Source organism: Octopus sinensis, unplaced genomic scaffold (assembly GCF_006345805.1).
Source record: "Octopus sinensis unplaced genomic scaffold, ASM634580v1 Contig06896, whole genome shotgun sequence".
NCBI lineage: Eukaryota > Metazoa > Mollusca > Cephalopoda > Octopoda > Octopodidae > Octopus > Octopus sinensis.
In genome coordinates, this window is record NW_021829647.1 from 8,926 (window position 1) to 22,500 (window position 13,575).

At 36.8% G+C, this 13,575-nt stretch overlaps 1 protein-coding gene across 1 annotated transcript; it reads right to left on the bottom strand.

Moving 5' to 3' along the window:
• Window positions 1–963: 963 nt before the first annotated feature.
• Window positions 964–10,933, bottom strand: LOC115227685. Its single transcript, XM_029798434.2, has 5 exons — window positions 10,704–10,933; window positions 4,520–4,559; window positions 2,738–2,785; window positions 1,747–2,175; window positions 964–1,538 (listed from the first exon to the last, which is right to left on the bottom strand). Exons 1-4 carry the CDS (start codon window positions 10,857–10,859, stop codon window positions 1,790–1,792), a joined length of 630 nt encoding a protein of 209 aa, XP_029654294.1. The 5' UTR covers window positions 10,860–10,933; the 3' UTR covers window positions 964–1,538; window positions 1,747–1,789.
• Window positions 10,934–13,575: the final 2,642 nt, after the last annotated feature.

Genomic DNA, 13,575 nt, shown 5'->3' on the forward strand with positions numbered 1-13,575 from the left:
ATGGCCACAGTCAAATGACTGAAACAAGTAAAAGAGTAAGAGTATATATATGTATGTATCTCTATCTATCTATATAAAGCGCTAACAATTTAAATGAGATGTAAATAAATAATATAGATATAATCATCCAACATCTGACTACTTTATTACTCTAGATATGTGTGTGTGTGGTGTGTGTGTGCATGCATAGTATACACATCACACATTTGATGCATCAAATTCCACAAGGCAAATCATTAATTCATTTGATTTCTCTTTATTTCAAAATTTCATAATAAAATAATAGTAAAAAAAAAATAAAAAAAATACAATAAACATTATGTGTGTGTGTGTGTGTGTGTCATCATCATCATCATTATCATCATCATTTAACATCCACGTTCCATGCTGGCATGGTTGGATGGTTTGACTGTGAATGGCAAGACAGATGGCTGCACCAGGCTCATACATATATATATATGTTTGTGTGGTATATTGACATTTCTGTGATAACGATCCCTATTGATCAATTTTGTTTCCTCTTCCTTTTTTTTATCCCCCCCCCTTTTTTTGTCCTCTTTCTTTCCTTTTACGATCCCATTTAATCGAAAACCAAACCCCCTTTTTTATCCCCAAAAGAAAAGCTCTACCTTGTAATTTGTCCTGTCTGTGTGCAGCCCTGTGTGGCTAATAAAGAAACAGACTGACCAGTCCATCAGATGTTGTTACACATCGCTGGTCACAATGCGTTCGCATTGTTTTAGCCTTTGAATGACGCCACCCCACTTGCTAAGCGAGCAGGCCAACAGAAGAAAGAGTGGGAGAAAGTTGTGGCGAAAGAGTACAGCAGGGATCACCACCCCCTGCCGGAGCTTCATGGAGTATTTAGGTGTTTTCACTCAATGAACACTCATAACGCCCAGTCTGGGAATTGAAACCGCGATCCTACGACCGCGAGTCCGCTGCCCTAACCACTTGGCCATTGTGCTTCCACACATACATACATATATATATATACATATACATATACATATACATATATATATATATATATTTACATGCAACATGCAATACTAATTTATATATACATTGCATGGTATAGTTATAGAAACTCACAAACAAAACTCAAAGTTTCTGCATTAATGATATGATGATTGTGGTATTTCCTCAGGTATTAGAAACTTGATGACAAAAACAAAACAAAAAAAAAACATCACTGCTGTTAGGAAAGATCCCCATTATACATTCAAGATCCACTGCAACCACAAGGGAGCCAGCCACATGAATTCGATATCTAATTTCCCACCAGTAGCTCATCATAGTATTGTGGGAAGCAAATCTCGTGACTTTATTTATTTCTATAACTCAAAGTTATCATGGAACATGGCAAGTTGTTCAAAACCTTTCTTCTTCCCAGAAATCTTTATTGAATCCTGTATACTCACTGTATACATTCATTTGTCGTGTGTCTGAATAAAACCTTGAACATGAAGATACTCGCACTGAACGAGCGTTGTCATTATTTACTGCACAGTGGTATTTCATGGTAATTGGATTAACCCTTTCGTTACTGTATTTAGTTTGAGATGCTCCATATTTCTTTCAATTATTTTAAATATAACAAAGAATTTAGTAAAATAACTTAATTATCATTAAACTAGTGTTAGGAACATAAATTGTGACTAAGGTTTGGTAGAAGATTTTTATTCAAAACTTTTGAAAACAAGACATTTTTACTTAGAGCCAGGTTGGTAACGAAAGGGTTAAAATAAATGACCCTCAATAAAATGAGAGTGCTGTCACTCACATTCTATTGAGGTTCATTTATTTTCAAAACGGTGATAGACAGGTGGCTTGTGTGCTTGTCAGGGCTGATGAATTTTACCATGTTCATCTTCAGAAAGATTCTGTCATTAGCTTTCAATTTGTATTTAACTGATAATTCTATTATCTCATGTTTTGATATATGTGAGGAATCTAAAGTCTTTTTCTTAGATTCAATCTTTGTTTCATTCTTTGTGTACAAAGTTAGGAATAAATGAAAGTCTGGTGTATCTTCTGAAAAATAAAGTTGTACTACAAATTTTATGTCATAAACTCCATCTTGTGGTATAGTAATATAGGTTCCATTGATCAATTCTATGTCGCCTTCTTGCTGGTTCTCATCTTTAATCCACTGCAAATAAGTTATTTCCTCTGAAATGGAAATTAATAATAACAACAACAATAAATACATATTAATTTTTTTCACACAGCAATATAGGCGCAGGAGTGGCTGTGTGGTAAATAGCTCGCTTACCAACCACATGGTTCCGGGTTCAGTCCCACTGTGTGACACCTTGGGCAAGTGTCTTCTACTATAGCCTTGGGCCGACCAAAGCCTTGTGAGTGGATTTGGTAGATGGAAACTGAAAGAAGCCCGTCATATATATGTATATATATATATGTGTGCGTGTATGTTTGTGTGTCTGTGTTTGTCCCCCCAACATCGCTTGACAACCAATGCTGGTGTGTTTACGTCCCCGTAACTTAGCGGTTCAGCAAAAGAGACTGATAGAATAAGTACTAGGCTTACAAAGAATAAGTCCTGGGGGTCAATTTCCTTGATTAAAGGCGGTGCTCCAGCATGGCCACATGTTGGAGGCTTGCATGCTTGTTTGCTCGCAAAATACCCTTAAATCTGTAATTTCAGTTATTTAATGGGCATAATGCAAATTATGAGAAAAAGTGTGCAATAAATCTGTATAAATTAGCTTACCCAACTCTTTGTAACCCTTTGTTTTTAGGTAAAACAAGGCATGGTGAACTGAAAATTAAGAAGAGAGAAAGCAGACAGTGAGAAGGATATATTTTAATATAGGTTCAATATCAACAGAAGACTATTCAAAGAAAAGAGTACCTCCTGATGTATTTCATACTAGCATTATAGCCCGGCATTGCTTGGGTTTGTAAGGGAAGTAACTATATAAGCATTTTAGAGTTTTTCTTCCCTTATATAAAACCGAGTGAAAAATGGATTAAAAACGGGGAAAAATGATGGTAAATTTTTTTTTAAATCGTAGACTCATCGTAGATGCGCACTAATACCTAGAAGAGCTCGATATGAATCACAACTATAGGATACCCGCTTTTGGTTAAACTGCACTGCAAAATGTGGGAGTAGTTAGGAATCTAAATCGGAGTAGACAGACACACACACAACTACAGTTTTATATATAAAGATATTGAATACTTCAGATTAGCATCTAATAAACAATTATACAACATATTAACTGTTTTACAATCATCATTAACCATAATGAAAATGATCTATATGGAGAACAAGTATTAACCATTAATGAAAGAGTGCCAAGACTAAGCATCCATTAAGGCGGCGAGGTGGCAGAAACGTTAGCACGCTGGGCAAAATGATTTGTGGTATTTCGTCTGTCGTTATGTTCTGAGTTCAAATTCTGCCGAGGTCGACTTTGCCTTTCATCCTTTCGGGGTCCATAAATAAAGTACCAGTTTCGCACTAGGGTCGATGTAATCGTCTTAATACCTTTGTCTGTCCTTGTTTGTTCCCTCTATGTTTAGCCCCTTGTGGGCAGTAAGGAAATAAGAAACATTAGCACACCGGGCGAAATGCTTTGTGGTATTTCGTCTGTCGTTACGTTCTGAGTTCAAATTCCACCGACGTCAACTTTGCCTTTCATCCTTTCGGGGTCCATAAATAAAGTACCAGTTTCGCACTGGGGTCTATGTAATCGGCTTAATCCGTTTGTCTGTCCTTGTTTGTCCCCTCTATGTTTAGCTCCTTGTGGGTAGTAAAGAAATATATATAAGCATCCATATATTTCACACATCGCACAGTAGTTTCGTGAGCCTTAACATGGTCATCTAAAGCCATTGTCCAGTCAAATATTGTAGGCATTTTTCTCATATATTTAATGATATCTCTTTACTCTCTTTTACTCTTTTACTTGTTTCAATCATTTGACTGCGGCCATGCTGGAGCACCGCCGTTAGTCAAGCAAATCGACCCTGGGACTTATTCTTTGTAAGCCCAGTACTTATTTTATCGGTCTCTTTTGCCGAACCGCTAAGTGACGGGGGACGTAAACACACCAGCATCGGTTGTCAAGCAATGCTAGGGGGAAAAACACAGACACACTAACATACACGCACACATATTTATATACATATATACGACGGGCTTCTTTCAGTTTCCGTCTACCAAATCCACTCAAAAGGCATTGCTCTGCCCGGGGCTATAGCAGAAGACACTTGCCCAAGATGCCATGCAGTGGGACTGAACCCGGAACCATGTGGTTGGTAAGCAAGCTACTTACCACACACTTACTCCTGCACCTGTGTGTATTTTTGCTATTTATTTCTTTAGTATGTCTGTTTTTTTTTCATGTTGAAGGTATTGCTATCTATTTTAAGACTGTAGTGTATTAAGGAGATGTTCAGTGATTTCATTGACATTACAATATGTTACAGTGTCATGATATTATGAACATGCAAAAAGCAAAATAATGGCAAAACATGTACTTACATTTAGAAGCTGGTGTCTGAACTTGTACTTTACTTTGTTTCTAAATTAGAGAGAAAAAGAAAATTAAGATAAGATCGTGTCAGCTGTTGTTTGCATTACTTACATCATATTGCTGTCCTTTTTAATGATTGAATCAAGACTGACACTGTCTTGTTATAATCTTGGATCAGACTTGATATTTGTACCAATACATTTAATGTTGTAGCTGATGTTGTCATCCTTTAGCTTCCAGATTAATGTGGAGAAGGTTGTTGCATGTCTCTTCTTGTGGTGTCTGAAGGCTGAAAGATGTTTGTTGTATCTGGATTAAAATTTTTGTCTACTGATTCAATATAATACCTGGTCTTAGTAATAACATCACAAAAAAGATCCCTAGACAAAAACTATATAAGATGTTTGATATGTTCCCTTGAAAAACGGTATCTTTTAAAAACTTAAGAACCTCCAATGACTGTAAAAATTACAGAGAAGGGATTTTTTCCTTGTGTCCACCTTTTATAAAATACATCTTAATGAGGATTAAATATAGACCACCTGAAACATTATAAACTATTCTAGTATGGTTTGTGTAATTTTGATATCTATAAGACACTGGTTGTATTTGCTGTGGAGGTGATTATCTTCCCTGTGTTTTTCTATCTATCTTTTTCTAAATGTGCATTCTCATTCCAATGTCAACGACATTGAATTGCATATATATATACTAGTAGTATAGCTCAGCATTGCCTGGGATTAAGTTAGGATTATTAAGTGATCAAGCGCTATATTTCAAACCAAAATAAGTGACATCAGCATCAAATTTGACTGAAATCCGTTGAAATTGGTAATCATTTGGCTGAAAATGGGTTGCAGGCAATTTGATTGGGAAATCCCATAAGGAATTGGTTTATTTATTATTCTACTCATTGATTGTTTTTTTGTTTTTGTTTTTGAGGAATTCAAAGACCCCATGAGTCCTAAGCAATGCTGGCTTCACGTTTGAGCAAAATGTGTCGAAATTGGTAAAAGTTATGGTTGAAAATGAGGTGTAGCCAATTTTAGTGGGAAATCCTATGAGGAATTGGTTTATCAGTTTTTTATTCTGATTGAATGAAAAACCCCATATATATACATATTTACTCTTTTACTTGTTTCAGTCATTTGATTGTAGCCATGCTGGAGCACCGCCTTTAGTCAAGCAAATCGATTCCAGCACTTATTCTTTGTAAGCCTAGTACTTATTCTATTTTATATGTATGTATGTGTGTATATGTTTGTGTGTCTGTGTTTGTCCCCCCCAACATCGCTTGACAACTGATGCTGGTGTGTTTATGTCCCCATAACTTAGCGGTTCGGCAAATATATATATAAACGACTGGCTTCTTTCAATTTCCGTCTACCAAATCCACTCAGAAGGCTTTGGTCAGCCTGAGGCTATAGTAGAAGACACTTGCCCAAGGTGCCACGCAGTGGGACTGAACTTGGAACCATGTGGTTGGTAAGCAAGCTACTTTATTTTATCTAATTTGCCACAGGGGCATTACACAGATGCAGCTTTGCGGGCTGGACATAGACATTGATGGTATGAATGATGGTATAAAACTGGTTTTATATTATGACTTGCTAAAGGTGACCCACTTTACGCGTGGCTGGAGCTCTGATTGTTACTTTCTGTTTCTTATCACCACATTCTCACTCTCTGTTTCTCTCTCCTTTCTCACTTTTCCACTCTCTTACTCTTCCTTTCTCTCGGACTCTCCTTCGCTTTCTCTCACTCTTTATCTTTCTCTATCTATCTCTCTTCCATTTATAAAAAATTAGATTTCTGTGTTTAAATTACAAATCCACTTCCACTTTACCATGCTGAAAATTTGATTGAAATCGGGCAAAAGGTGTCCGATCTAGACCCCCCCCCCCCCAGTGTCTCCCAAAATCGAATCTTTTCCTTTTGAACGGCAGTTGTCAACACAATTTCTAGTTAATAAACACTTTTAAACTTTATACTGGTAGAATATGTCAGAATAAAAGACATTTTTCTCTTGGCTTTCTTGAGAAAATTGTAATTTGTAAGTTTAACGTAGTTTAATTTTTCAAATTTTAACCAATCAATGGCCTCTATTGAGCTAAAATCATTTGCTGCGTCTAAAACTGAGACAACATCCTGCCACTAACCTTAACCCTAACCCTATATTTTAGCCTTTTGTTTTTTTTTTTCTAATTGTTCAATTAATTTAATTGTTACGCGTGTGTCTAAAATTATTTGTTTTATTTTTGTTTTGAGATACATGTGTAATGTTTAAACTATTTTCCATTGCTTAAGAAAAAAGAAACGAAAGGCTAAAAACGAAAGCAACGGAAAATAATTTAAACAATTAACAAACAAAATAATTCTATAATTTTATACACGTGCTTTCTGTACGTAAACATAATAGTGACAGGATGTTTGTCTCAGTTTTAGACGCAGCAAATGATTTTAGCTCAATAGAGGCCATTGATTGGTTAAAATTGGAAAAATTAAATTACATTAAACTTACAAATTACAATTTTCTCAAGAAAGCCAAGAGAAAAAATGTTTTATTTTGACACATTCTACCAGTATATGAAGTTGAAAAGTATTTAGTTAACTAGAAATTGTGTTGAAAACTGCCGTTCAAAAGGAAAAGATCCCCAAAATCAATAAAATCCCAGTTTTCACACCAAAGCAACAACCATAGCGCCCCAAAACGTCTCGCAATCAATTTCCCACCTCAAGTTATCCACTCCTGTAAACATTAATCCCCTTCCAGCCCCATTTAGACCCCTTTTTACATAAAAATCCAATTTGTCTCAACGTTTGCCTTCTTCATTTTATAGATTAGACAGATATACCGGGACTTGCCTGGGATTAAAATAGTTTATTATTGTTTTACTTGTTTCGGTATTATAACCCGATTTCATTCAGGTCTACGGGGGCCACATTTTAAAAGATGAGGAATTTTGCCCCAGAGGCGATGCCTTTCAATTGAGCAAACTCAAAGTTGCCATGCAAACTTGCTAGCACATTTAACATAGGTGTGCATATTTTCAGCTGAATCCGCTCACGTATGCACACATTATATATATGCATACACATTAAATATGTACATATATACGCATTCTATATACATGTCTATACACATATATATTTATATATATATATATATATATCTACACACATATATACAAATATATACACTTTATATATAAGATGCACCAATGTAAGCTATGGACACATAAGAGGTGCAGCAATGTCAAAGGAAGGCTAATTAGGAAGATAGTTTTTGTATGTGGCAGATGCTCAGGAGCAATAAACACTGAAAATGCTCTGAGGCCAACTTCCGCCACATTCCAGGGAGAAAAACTAGAAATAGTTGATAGCTTCCGTTAAACCTAGGTGACCAAGTCAGTAGCGGGGGCAGGTGTGCTGAAAGTGTAACTGCTAGAGTAAGAATAGCCTGGGCAAAGTTCAGAGAGCTCTTACCTCTGCTGGTGTCAAAAGGCTTCTCGCTCAGAGTAAAAGGCAGACTGTATGATGCATGTGTACGAACAGCCATGCTACATGGCAGTGAAACATGGGCCGTGACTGCTGAAGATATGTGTAAGCTTGCAAGAAATGAAGCCAGTATGCTCTGATAGATGTGTAACGTCAGTGTTCATACTCGACAGAGTGTAAGTACCTTGAGAGAAAAGTTGAACCTAAGAAGCATCAGTTGTGGTGTGCAAGAGAGACGTTTGTGCTGGTATGGTCATGTGGCAAGAATGGATGAAGATAGTTGTGTGAAAAAGTGCCACACCCTAGCGGTTGAGGGAACCTGTGGAAGAGGCAGACCCAGGAAAACCTGGGACGAGGTGGTGAAGCACGACCTTCGAACTTTAGGTCTCACCGAGGAAATGACTTGTGACCAAGACCTTTGGAAGTATGCTCTGTGTGAGAAGACCTGGCAGGACAAGTGAGGCCATAACCCGGGGCCTTTACCTGGGATGTAGCCAGTCCACCTATGCATACCTTTCCTTCTTGGGACACAAAACACTACTTGTGAAGACCTGCTGAGGCAAGTGAAAATCAAATCAAAATAAAAAATCAAAATCATCAACATCAATGGAAATTGCAGCTGTGATACCAGTGCCGGTGGTACGTACGTAACAGAACCATCCGAACGTGTTCGTTGCCAGCGTCGCCCCGACTGGCCTCGTGCAGGTAGCATGTAAAAAGCACCATCCGATCGTGGCTGTAACGTCATTGATTAGTTGAAATTGCAGAAATTGAAGAAAAATAACAACAAATATTTTACAAACTATAGAATTTTCTCAATAAAGCCAAGAGAAAAAGATGCTTTATAAACACATTCTACCAGTAAACAAAGTTTAAAAGTGTTTAGTTACATGGAAATTATTTAAAAAAACTGCCGGTCAAAACCGAAAAGATCCAGTTTTAAATAAGGTAAGAAAAATTTCAAAATTTTTCCATAAATCTCCTACAAAAACTGAAATTTTGCAAGATTTTGTACAAGTGAACTTTGCTAACAAAGAATATAAACTTATACTGGATTGCAGAAATAGGTGGAATAGCACATTCCATGTGATTGAGAGATTTTTGAAATTAAAAAGCTGCATTCCAAATGCTCTACGAGCAGTACTTTCCACAGATGCCGGAGCTGACGAAGAATGAAAATCTCTCGATTTACTATATGAAATTCTGCATCCAATAGAAATCATTTTGAAGGCTATTTGCGCTGATGATACAGATTTACCGAAAGCGGAATATAGAACTTTAAATTTCAAAAGAAGAAAAAAAAATTGTGACATATGACTGTATGTGTGTGAGCTTTCTTGCTAGTTTTTTTTAAGTAATTTACTAAATGACTGAAACAAATATATAAATGAAAATAAATAAAAGACTATCAGTACTTAATGGGAATAAACTTTTGGTGGACTTGTACACATTACATATATCTACAGAATAGAAGTTGAAATTTCAAAGTTTTCTTTTAGTAATTTAGTCTCTTTACTATTTACTCTTTTACTTGTTTCAGTCATTTGATTGTGGCCATGCTGGAGCATCGCCTTTAGTCGATCAAATCGACTCCAGCACTTATTCTTTGTAAGCCTAGTACTTATTCTATTGTATATATATGTATGTATGTGTGTATATGTTTGTGTGTCTGTGTTTGTGCGCTCCAACATCGCTTGACAACTGATGCTGGTGTGTTTATGTCCCCATAACTTAGCGGTTCGGCAAATATATATATAAACGGGCTTCTTTCAATTTCCGTCTACCAAATCCACTCAGAAGGCTTTGGTCAGCCTGAGGCTATAGTAGAAGACACTTGCCCAAGGTGCCACGCAGTGGGACTGAACCTGGAACCATGTGGTTGGTAAGCAAGCTACTTTATTTTATCTAATTTGCCACAGGGGCATTACACAGATGCAGCTTTGCGGGCTGGACATAGACATTGATGGTATGAATGATGGTGATGGAACAATGATGATGATGGGAGAAGACGAAAGCGCCCGCCGACTTCTGCTTCTCTAAAACAATGTTCTTTTTTCAAAAAATCACAAATGAGGCAATAAACCTCTTATTCAATATATTACAATGTTCTATTTTTTTCTTTTAAAACACACAGACAGTTCAGGTTACCCGGCTGACCGGCGCTTGCTACTAAGCAAGCTACATACCACACAGCCACTCCTGCGCCCACACTCTGAAAAGTATTTGTATAAATTTTCATTAAAAAATATCCATTTTTCTGAAACAAAGCCAAAAGGTGTGAATTTTCTGAAACTCTTCTTTCCAACCATAGAGAATGTTTTCCCAACAAATTCAAATGCAATCAGAATTCCTGCCATTGAAATGTAATTGTAAAAAAATTTCATTAAAACAAATCCATTTGACTGCAAGTTATGAGGAAACAAAGTCGTGGGTGGAGTTATCATGTGTAATCCTTTTTCTATTATTGGCACAAGGCCTGAAATTTTGTGGTGAGGGAAATATTCGATTAAATCAACCCAGCGCTTCACTGGTACTGGTTTTATCAACCCCAGAAAGATGGAATGTAAAGGCAACCTCAGAAGCATTTGGACTCAGAAAATAAGGATGGACAAAATGCCCAACAACATTTTGTCCGGCGTGCTGACCGTTCTGCCTACTCGGCACCTTTGTCGAAAGTAATTAAAAAGAATTTACCTGAGTTACTGCTACACTAAAAATGATCACTGCACATAATACTGCTAGTACAACGATGATAGATACTTTGTTTTCCTTTATCTTCGATGTTAATGACTTTTTCCGATCTTTTCTTTTTTCATCAGCCCCTTGATCAGCTCCTCCACAAGGCATCATTTGTAATGTATCATTCACAATAGCTTGTCGAATGAAGCGAGATTAAGTTTAGTCAGCTTTATATAGGTGCAATGACGTGAATGAGACTTCTTTGACACACCTTTCTCAGGTACTTTCTTAATAACTCAACTGCTTCTCTTCGCTCTCTTCCCCTCTCTATCTTCTCTCTCCCCTCTTGTCTTTCGCTTTCTATCTCCTCCCGTCACTCCTCCCTTTCTCTCTCCCCCTCTCTATCTTCTCTCTCCCCTCTTGTCTTTCGCTTTCTATCTCCTCCCGTCACTCCTCCCTTTCTCTCTCCCCCTCTCTATCTTCTCTCTCCCCTCTTGTCTTTCGCTTTCTATCTCCTCCGTCGTCACTCCTCCTTTCTCTCTCCCCCTCTCTATCTTCTCTCTCCCCTCTTGTCTTTCGCTTTCTATCTCCTCCCGTCACTCCTCCCTTTCTCTCTCCCCCTCTCTATCTTCTCTCTCCCCTCTTGTCTTTCGCTTTCTATCTCCTCCCGTCACTCCTCCCTTTCTCTCTCCCCCTCTCTATCTCCTCTCTCCGCCTCTCTATCTTCTCTTTCCTCTCTTATCTTTCGCTTTCTATCTCCTCTCTCCCCTTCTCTATCTTCTCTCTCCCCCTCTCTATCTTCTCTTTCCCCTCTTGTCTTTCGCTTTCTATCTCCTCCTGTCACTCCTCTCTTTCTTTCTCCCCCTCTCTATCTCCTCTCGCTCTTTGTCCTTCTCTCTCTTTCTTTCTATTCTTTTCTATCTCTCCTCCAATCACATTTACTTAATTTACTTATATCCAGTTTTTTTATAATTTTTTTTTTTTTTGCAATTGGCAATAGAAACAGTATCAATACCCTTTCTACTATAGGCACAAGACCTGAAATTTGGTGGGGAGAGGTTTCACAATGTTTCACTGGTACTCATTTTATTGACCCCGAAAGGACGAAAGGCAAAGTCAAGCTCAGTGGAACTCAGAATGTAGCAGACAAAATACCCCAAAGCATCTTGCCTGTCGGGCTAACGATTCTGCCAGCTTGCTGCCCTAATAATAATAAGAACAACAACAACAACAACAATTATAATGATAAATAATAATAACAATAATAATAATAATAATAACAACAACAACAACAACAACAATACTTATAATAATAATAATAATAATAATAACAACAACAATAATAATGATAATAATAAGAACAGCAACAACAATAATAATGATAAATAATAATAACAATTATAATAATAATAACAATATAATAATAATAATAACAACAACAACAACAATAATGATAAATAATAATAACAATAATAATAATAATAATAATAACAACAATAACAACAACAATGATAATGATAATATTAATAATAATAATAATAATAATAATAATGATAATAATAATATAATAATAATAATGATGATAATAATAATAATAATAATATAATAATAATAATAACAATAATAATAATAATAATAATAATAATAATAATATAATAAAATAATAATAACAACACAACAAAGGCACAAGGTCTGAAATTTTTTGTGGAGGGGACCAGTTGATGACATTGACCCCGGTCATTCACTTGTATTTCATTATCAACCCCATAAGAATGTAAGGCAAAGTAGACTTGAGCGGAATTTGAACTCAGAATGTAAAGATGGATGAAATACTGCTAAGCATTTCGCCTGGCCTGCTAACGTTTCTTATTTCTTTATTGCCCACAAGGGGCTAAACATAGAGGTGACAAACAAGGACAGACAAACGGATTAAGTCGATTACAACGCCCCCCCCCCAGTGCATAACATGTACTTAATCTATCGACTCCGAAAGGATGAAAGGCAAAGTCGACCTCGGCGGAATTTGAACTCAGAACGTAATGGCAGACGAAATACCTATTTCTTTATTGCCCACAAGGGGCTAAACACAGAGGGGACAAACAAGGACAGACAAAGGGATTAAGTCGATTACATCGCCCCCCCCAGTGCATAACAGGTACTTAATTTATCGACTCCGAAAGGATGAAAGGCAAAGTCGACCTCGGCGGAATTTGAACTCAGAATGTAACAACAGACGAAATACCTATTTCTTTATTGCCCACAGGGGCTAAACATAGAGGGGACAAACAAGGACAGACAAAGGGATTAAGTCGATTACATCGCCCCCAGTGCGTAACAGGTACTTATTTTATCGACTCCGAAAGGATGAAAGGCAAAGTCGACCTTGGCGGAATTTGAACTCAGAACGTAACGGCAGACGAAATACCTATTTCTTTATTGCCCACAAGGGGCTAAACATAGAGGGGACAAACAAGGACAGACAAAGGGATTAAGTTGATTACATTGATCCCAGTACGTAACTGGTACTTAATTTATCGACCCCGAAAGGATGAAAGACTAAGTCGACCTCGACGGAATTTGATCTCAGAACGTAACGGCATATGAAATACTGCCAAGCATTTCACACGGCATGCTAATGATTCTGCCAGCTCAACATCCTAACAACAACAACAATAATGATATGACTGAGGAACAGAGAAATCTCAGGAAAAGACTCATGGACGTAAGAATTGCATGAACAGAGATCAAGTCGGTGAATTTAAGTAACAATGTGAAACACGTGTATAAGTATGTATGTATGTGTATATATATATATATATATATATATATATATGTATATATATACTTACAGTATATATATGCATACTCTCTTTTACTTGTTTCAGTC